Genomic DNA, 8,258 nt, shown 5'->3' on the forward strand with positions numbered 1-8,258 from the left:
GCTGTCTCCCCCCCTCCCACCCCCCGCCTTGTACTTTGTATTATCTGGTTACTTGTCAGTAACCCCCACTTCCAGCCCCAGCCCAGAGAACAGTGCTCAGTGTTTGCTGAGTGAATGAGCCAAGGACGGAGGGCACAGACCACCAGCTCCAGAACTTTGCCCAAAGCTCACCTTCTCAGTGAGGCCTTCCTAGCTATAATTCAGCCCCCAGCCTGACATTTCATATCCCTCTCCTGCTTTATCGCCATTGCACATATTATCAGCTTGCTTACTGTTTAGTTTGATGTGTCTCCCCGTGAGGGTAGGCCTAGGACAGTGCCCAGCACACAGCTGGTGTTCAGTAAGGATCTGTCAAGTGAATGCATGAAGGAACTCAGCAGCAACCTCTGATCCCTTCTCTCCTTGCCGTTTGCAGCCTTCTGTCCTATAGGCCGTGAAACTGGGCACCCTGGGTGCCATGCAGAAGGCTGGGGCAGGAGGCCGGAGAGCCTCTGACTGTGGCCCTGTCCCTTACCGGCCCAGATGCATCACCAAGTTTGCCCAGGTGGGTGGCTTCACCCCCAGCATGGCGTGCTTTGGTGGGTGTCATTGGGTGGAGGCCCTGGGGGAGTGGGGAGGAGCAGTGGGTGGAGGACCTATTTCCGTGTCTTCCTTCCCTGCCCTTTGGAGTGTGCGTGTACACAGATACAGAGAATGGGCCTCAGAAGTTTTGGCTGACTTTCTGCAGGGAAAGTAGCAGAGCCTGGCCTCCGAGTGCAGTGCTCCATCACTGGCCACTAAACCAGCAGAGCAGAGTGTATGCTTAGGGGGAAATCTGGAGGACAGAGTCAGGATCCTGGGCCTGACTCCCCTGCCTTCCTCCCACCCCCAACCCTGAGCAGTACGTGGGCTCCTTCCCCGTGGATGACCTGGACATGCAGGAGAGTGTGTGGCTGGTGCAGCAGCAGCTGTGGGTACTGAAGGTAGGAGGCCGGGGTACTGGAGAGGGCAGATCCCAGCCGGAGGATGGCCCTTAGGGACCAGCTGGTCCACTGCCACCTCCATCGTACGGATGGAGTGATTGAGGCCAAGGGAGGGTAGGCACCAGTGCCGCTCTGACAGCTGGGTCCTACCAGGTCCACACCTGGGCTTCTGGAGCCCTGTCCCTGATGAGAGAGGCAAGCCCCCAATGGGCAGTGTGGGAGATGGCCATAACATGGCCAGCTATAGCCCTGGCTGAAGAGTGACTGCATGAGCCCTCCACACTCCCCCTGGCTCCTGCGGGTGCCGCTGTGCAGGGCTCTGTCCCCTGGCAGGTGGGGTGGAGCTGGCTTAGCAGGCCCAGATGAATGGGCCTGAGCCTGGGCATGACAGGGCAGGGCCTGGGAGGTAATGCCTGCCCCCCAACAACTCTCTTCCCACCCAGGACTGTCCCCGACGCCGGGCTGTCATCCTGAAATTCAGCCTTCAGGGCCTCAAGATCTACAGCGGGGAGGGTGAGGTAGGAGCCTGTGTAGGTACAGGTGAGGAGGGGGCTGGGACAGGTGTCTCCTCGCTCCACTCAGGTCCTGGCTCAGCTCAGTGCCGGCCCCTGCCTGTGAGCCTCCCAGGCTCACCAGCCTGCTCTGGGCATCTGTCCATTCTCTCTCCAAGGCCCTACCCCCAGGACAAATTCACACAATCGTTTCTCCTCCATCTCACCCCACCCCCACCCCAGCCTTCCACAGTCTCCCTGGCCTGTGGATCAAGAACATGCAGCCCCAGGTGGCCAATGCTTGGCCACGCTTCCGCAGGCCACCTGGCCTCTTTGCTGGACATTGGCGGGTGGGCTGCCTCTGATGGCGGTGGAAGGAGGGCCACTCTCGGGATGCCCTTCCTCCTTGTCTTCCTCCTCCTGGGGCAAGCCAGCAACTAACTGACCCACTGCACCTGCCACCGCTCTGGGGCCTTCCTCACCTAAGACTGAAGCAAACGGTCTTTGCTGGGCTAAGGAACCTGATGTCTCACTGACTCCTGCCAGTACCCTGTCAGGGGCGGCACTACAGTTACCCTTTACAGATATCAAAACGTGCCCTCACCTGCCCAGTGGCACCAAGAGCAGGTGGCAGAATCAGGATTCAAACCCCGGTCATCTGACTCCAAAGACCACTGTGCCTGCTGCCGCGGCCTTTCTCTGCCACCCCTCGGGTGTGAATGCTCTGCGCCTCCAGTTCTGTAAAATGGGCATCATGATCCCATCTGCAGGTTGGCCGCAGGGAACAAGGGGCCCAGGCCCAGGTGAAGGATGAGGGCCGGGAAAGAGGGAGGAGTTTCTCACCCCAGGAGCTAAGTGAGCCCTGAGCAGGCACAGACTGGAAAACAGGCCCAGGGAGGCTGGCCAGCAGGTGTGTGGGACCAGCAGGGCTGGCACACACTGGGCTGGCAGCTGCAGGCCAGGGGGCGGGGCTGATGGAGGTGATCACGCCCACTGCCTCCCAGGTACTCCTGATGGCACACGCCCTGAGGCGCATTCTCTACTCCACCTGGTGCCCCGCCAACTGCCAGTTTGCCTTCATCTCCCGAAACCCACGGAGCCCAGCCAGCAGTCTCTTCTGCCACCTCTTTGTGGGCAGCCAGCCTGGAGAGGTATCTGGGGCCCAAGGCCGGGGACAGGGGGTAGGTGCCGGGCAGCAGGACAGGATCCAGGGACTGAGGCTGGCATGAACTCCTTCTAGCCATGCAGCCCTCACCATATGGGCTCCTTCTGTGGCTCTGCCCACTGAGGATGCCACAAACATGAGTCAGTGGCCTTGGCATTCCCGGGGGTCCAGCCACGCAGTAGAGACTGGAGGGTCCTGCCTCCAGGCTTTTGCTCTTGCTGTTCCCTCTGCCTGAAATGCCCTTCTCCTCATCCTGGCAAATTCCAACTTGCCCTTCAGGGCTTAGCCCATGTGTGTGTAAAGCCCACCTTGACCCCTAGATCTTCTTCCTGTGGGGTTCTGCAGGATGAATCATACTCCATCAGCAGTCTGTCCCTAATTACAGGCACTTGAGTTTTTTGAGAGCAGACCCTGGGTCCGAGTCTTTAACCTTTCCAGTGCCTGGCCCTGTGCAGTTGGGTGAGGGGCGAGTGGGTGGGGAGAGCTCAGCAGTCAGGCAGTTGCGAATGACCCAGCTTTGGCAGCCAGTTGTTTTGCAAGCAGAGGCTGCGTTTGGTTTCATCCAATAAGGATCCACCATCAACTCTGGATGGCAAGCCTGTGCTAGCCACTGGGGTAACAGGTGGCTAAGATATGGCCCCTTAGAGGTCTCAGTTCCAATGTCTTGGGGCTGCTGGGGTGTGTGGTGGGTAGAATGTGCTGGCTCCAGCCAAGTGCTGGGCCTGTGCTGAGGCTTTCCCATGTTCCACTTAATTGATCTTCAAAGGAGGACAACGAGGTGCTATGCTTTACCCAGGGGTCACACAGCAGCTCCTAAGTGGTAGAGCCAGTTTTAGAACTCAGGCACTGTGACTCCAGGACCTGGGCTCTTAGCCACTCCTCCAAGAGGGCAGTAACTCTGGAAGAACTCCTTGGGGTAGGAGTGCATTTAGCTCATGGCTATATTCCCTGTTCCAAGCACAACACCTGATACAAAGTAGATGCTCAATTTTTTGTTAAATGAATAAAGGAAATTGATAGGGGAGGCTTTGAGGGATAAGTAGGAGTTTTCTCAGGAAGCAGGGGAAAGAGCATCCCATGGTTTGTGAAGTTTCACAGAACTCTCCCAACTCTCCCACCCTTCTCACCCTCCCTAGGTTCAAATCCTGCACCTGCTACTCTGCCGTTCCTTCCAGCTCGCTTACCTCTTGCAGCACCCTGAGGAACGGGCACAGCCTGAGCCCTTCCTGGGACCTGCAGGGGATGTGCCCCTAAGGCCTCTGCCCAGCCCTGGAGGTCCCTCTGGCCTGGTGCGGGAGCCTTTTGGCCGAGATCAGCTCTCACAGAACGTCCATGCGTTGGTTTCCTTCCGGCGGCTGCCAGCAGAGGGGCCAGCGGGCAGTGGGGTATGTAGCACCCCAACCAGGGAGTGGGTAGTGGACAAGGAAAGTGGGCAAGGGTTTGGGGTCCCCAGAGAGCATGTAGTGGGGGTGGGGTGGGGCTGAATTTCAGTGGGAAGGGGCTTTGCCTGGTCGGACTTGGCTGGCCCTGAGTCTGTTGCCCACCCTGTGGGCTCCTTGGTGCCCTAGAAGGAGCTGCCAGAGTTGGAAGGCCGGGGAGGCACCCGCTCCGCCCGCCTGGGGAACCCCTACTGCTCGCCCACACTGGTGCGCAAGAAGGCGATCCGCAGCAAGGCCATCCGCTCAGGGGCCTACCGCGGCTGCACCTATGAGACTCAGCTACAGTTGTCAGCTCGGGAGGCCTGTGAGTGTGGGTGCCTGCCTGCCCTGTGTGTGCCCAGCACAGGCCCCTGTGCTTCTGTGCAGCCAGAGGGTGGGCAGAGTGTCCGTTCCTCCGAGGCTTTGTATGCTCCTCCCAGGAGATGACTGTGCATGGGCATGTGTGCGCAGGGTGGGTGTCCATGGGAACGAGAGTGTATCCGGGTCTCTGTGGCTGTCTAGCAGTGCATGTGCATGCTGTCAAGTGGGGGTGTGCGTGGGGCTGTGCCTGTGTTTGATGTGTCTGTTGGAGGACTGGATGTGTGCCCACTGGACAGGAAGAGGCATTGTGGGGAGACAAGCAGCAGGTGAGGGGCCTGTGGGGGTGAGGCAAGCTGAGGCTGAGCCACGCTCCCTCTGACCTCTTCCTGGGTGGTCTTCACAGTCCCTGCCGCATGGGAGGCATGGCCCCGGGGTCCCGGAGGTCCCTCTTGCCTGGTGGAGAGCGAGGGCAGCCTGACGGAGAACATCTGGGCCTGTGCTGGCATCTCCAGGTAGGAGGGACCTGGCTGGCTCAGATACCAGCCGTTTGGGGTGGGCAGAGATAAGGGCTGGGGGCCCTCCCCGCTGGGCCCTGACATGTGCACACCCCGAGCATGCACAGAACACTTCCAGACCTCGGTGGCTCTAAGGCCAGGGACTTTACCATCCGAGTTCCCTCAGGCGTAAAATAGGGACAAGAATAAAAGGACCTTCCTGGCTAGGCTGTGGAGAGGATCAAATAAGCCTCCAGCGCCTGGCCTGGCCCTAAATGTCAGCTCCTTAAAAGAAGAGGGGTTGGACCCCAGGCCGCAGGGGCGGCGCTCTCGGCCCTTCCGGCCTCCAGAGCATTGAGCAGGTACCGTCTGGCTCGAGAGTGTAAAACGGTTTTGAAAACTCTCACCCAACTGAAGCTTTTAATTTTTCAATGAAAAAATGAAAGCTTCCTTTCATCGAGGGCCTACTCTGGGCCAGGCACTTAACCCATAACGGCGGCATTTCATCCTTGGGCCACTTAGGCCCACTGTCCAGAGGAGTAACCCGAGGGTGGGCCAGACCTGGGGTCCGGCCTTCAGCCCCTCCTCTCCGCCCGTCCAGGCGCTGTGCCCTCGACCTGCTGCGGAGGGACGTCCTCGGCGCCTTCCTGCTCTGGCCCGAGCTGGGTGCCAGCGGCCAGTGGTGCCTGTCGGTGCGGACACACTGCGGCGTGGTGCCCCACCTGGTCTTCCGGAACCATGTGGGCCGCTACTGCGTGGAGGTAAGAGCGCAGGCGCGCCCTGCTGATGGCCCCGCCCCCGCCAGGGCTTCTTGAGCCAACTGCACCCTCATCCAGGTCCCCCATTGGCTCATCCTGCCCCTGCCCCTTAGTTAACTCCCGTCCCCTCCCCCACGGCCCGGCCTCGGTTCTAGCCCTTCCAGACCCTGAGGCTAAGCACTATAGGACGTGCTTGCTCGCTGAGGATGTTCCTCCCCGAAAGGACTTGGGCCAGGGTCACACCTTACATTTCCATAGGGACCCGGGCCTGTGTTTTAGAGGAGGGGCATGCCTAAAACTCACACAGCTTCAGACGCGATCTGGGACTGGGATGGGCAGCCTGCCTTTTTAAATGTGCCCCCTGCTTCCATGCTGAAAGCTTCAGTCCCCCCGGGGCCGGGCCGGGAGGAGAGATACAGAAGAAATGGTGTCTGAGCTCTAGCTCCCCCTCTCTAAAGTGGGACATGTTCCCGTGTGAGGGGGTGGTTGGTGCCCAGCATGAACCATGGGGCAAGGGGACCTACAGCTGAAACCCTCCCTCCCCAGCACCTGCCCGCCGAGTTCCCCAGCCTGGAGGCCCTGGTGGAGTACCACGCAGGGACAGAGCGCAGCCTCTTCTGCTCCCTCGACATGGGCCGCCTGAACCCCTGCTATGAGGAGCAGGACTGTGGGCCAGAGGACATGCCCCCCCGGGTTCTCCGGCCCCTTGGCCATGCAAAGTCAGAGGCAGAACTGCAGGGCCTGGGCTAGGTGGCTGGGCCCACACATACAGGCCCCACTGACCCCCCAGCTCCTGGGCCTTTGCAGCCTGCTCTGCCCTTCTTCCACCCTGATGGTCACCAGTCCCATCTAGTCGCCCTGCCCCTTAGGCTTGTATTCCATTGCTTCACTGCCTGTGGGAAGGAGAGCCTTGAGATTTGGGAGAGCCAATGGCTTCTCAGGCTATGTGACCACTGAGCTTCCAGGAGGGACAGGCGGAGCTCCAGGCTTCCGTATCTCTGGGCTTCCACTTTGCTTGCCGAGGTGGGTGGGAAGGTTTGTTCATGATGAAGGTGTAGCCCTCTGAGGGAGGCCAGACCTTGTCCTTGGCTGGGAGTCCCGAGAGAGCTCCTAACTGAAGAGTTGTTAGGGGCGAGATGTTTGGGGAGGCAGAGTGAGTTCTCAGTTTGGAGCAAAGACCTGCAGGTGAGCCGCCCTCTCCCTGGGAGAAAGCATCAGTGACTTGGTGGAGCTTGCGAGCATAGAGGTGGGTCAAGCTACAAACAGGCTGATAGAGCTTGGCCTGATTCTCACGTGCACCAAAGGTTGAAGAGGTCTTACATTGAGTTTTGAGGAACGGGGGGTCAGGAAGGTGCAGGAAGGGCCAAAAGTCATGCCACCCATGCTCAGGTGGGCCCCTGTGTGCAGAAAAGGACGTGAACTAGCAGGTGGGGCAAAGAATTTGAGTGTACTGCTTAGGAAGGCTGATTTGTGTACACCAAAAACTAAAGGATTGCTGTCCTTGCTTTCTCTGAAGTGATGATCCAGCCCTCATCCTCTTTCCAACACTCCAAGGAACCACAAACCCCTTCTCCCCTGCTCCCAAGGCTTATTTCCTTTGGCCATTTGACTTGGAGGGCCAGCCATGAGCCTCAGGCTTCTAGGGTTAACCAGGGCCCAGCTCCTCTGTCCAGCTCATCCTGCAGACCACAGTTTGGGGTTTGGTGGCTGCCTTGGGAAGGTGCCCAATGCTGGAGTTTTCCTTAAGGTGGGGCTGGTGAGGGGCCACCTTACCAGGCTAGCCCCATTTTTTTCCTCCCATGGAGTTGGGGTCAGAGCAAAACCATCTGAAAGTAGAACTGATGTGGGCCCTGGCTGAGGGGGACTTGGCCTTATTGGGCAGTCAGGGATCTGGGGAAATGATTCTAGTCTCTGGCAATAGCTCTGCCAGTGTTGAACAGATCCAGGCACCACCGATAAGTAAACTTGATGACAAATATGAGCCTACCGAATTATTAAGTTTAGGAAACAAGTTCCTTTTGGGTGAACTTCTATTCCTAAGACAGAGGCCTAGTCCTGAGTCTAGGGGTTATCCTCTCCCCCACTGGGGAGTGGGATGTGAATATTCAGTGCCTTGAAAGTAACAGATTTCTTACTCCTGGAAGGAAGAGGGCAGCCCCAACAGAATAGAAGAAGGAAGGCAGACTTGGCAACTGGAAGGCAGGACCCTGGGAGGTTCCGTTCCAGATTGCAGTCCCTTGCCCAGGGTATGATCTTGGCTGGGGAACAGAAGTTGACAAGTGAGACATCTTGTCCCAAGAGACAGGAGAGAGCTGTCTTTTCACTGGAAACACAGGACTCATTTTATACTGAATGTGAACGAGAACCTGGAACTCATTTTACAAGCCCTCTCTGCTGGAACCCATTTCTTCCCTGGGCAAAGCCCTGGTTCTGGGTGGAAGGCTCCAGCCTCACTTTTCCCTGGTGAGGAGAGTGGTTTTCTAATTTGGTGCCTGGGATTACAGCCCTGGAGATGGACATTTAGGAAGACCAGGGCTTGAGCCGAAGCTTATCTCAATGAGGGGCAAATTTTGTTGCATTAATTGTCCAAGTGGACAAAACATCAGGGGAACGTTCAGCATGCTGAAGAGACTAGCCTTCCCCAAGCAC

The 8,258-nt window shown here is 58.3% G+C and overlaps 1 protein-coding gene across 1 annotated transcript; it reads left to right on the forward strand.

Moving 5' to 3' along the window:
* Positions 1 to 420: 420 nt before the first annotated feature.
* On the forward strand, positions 421 to 6,380 carry SH2D5 (SH2 domain containing 5). The gene is made up of 9 exons (XM_077137879.1): positions 421 to 544; positions 882 to 962; positions 1,406 to 1,480; positions 2,458 to 2,604; positions 3,755 to 4,003; positions 4,187 to 4,361; positions 4,761 to 4,869; positions 5,453 to 5,612; positions 6,156 to 6,380. Exons 1-9 carry the CDS (start codon positions 458 to 460, stop codon positions 6,357 to 6,359), a joined length of 1,287 nt encoding a protein of 428 aa, XP_076993994.1. The 5' UTR covers positions 421 to 457; the 3' UTR covers positions 6,360 to 6,380.
* Positions 6,381 to 8,258: the final 1,878 nt, after the last annotated feature.

The sequence above is a fragment of the Tamandua tetradactyla genome, chromosome 2 (genome assembly GCF_023851605.1).
Source record: "Tamandua tetradactyla isolate mTamTet1 chromosome 2, mTamTet1.pri, whole genome shotgun sequence".
Taxonomy (NCBI): domain Eukaryota; kingdom Metazoa; phylum Chordata; class Mammalia; order Pilosa; family Myrmecophagidae; genus Tamandua; species Tamandua tetradactyla.

Bases quoted from the DNA above. Each gene is read 5' to 3' on its own strand.
- SH2D5 (XM_077137879.1), top strand. From the start codon at position 458: ATGCAGAAGGCTGGGGCAGGAGGCCGGAGAGCCTCTGACTGTGGCCCT. The intron at 4,004-4,186 runs GTATGTAGCACC...TTGGTGCCCTAG, and splicing joins AGGGGCCAGCGGGCAGTGGG to AAGGAGCTGCCAGAGTTGGA. The intron at 4,870-5,452 runs GTAGGAGGGACC...CCGCCCGTCCAG, and splicing joins GCCTGTGCTGGCATCTCCAG to GCGCTGTGCCCTCGACCTGC.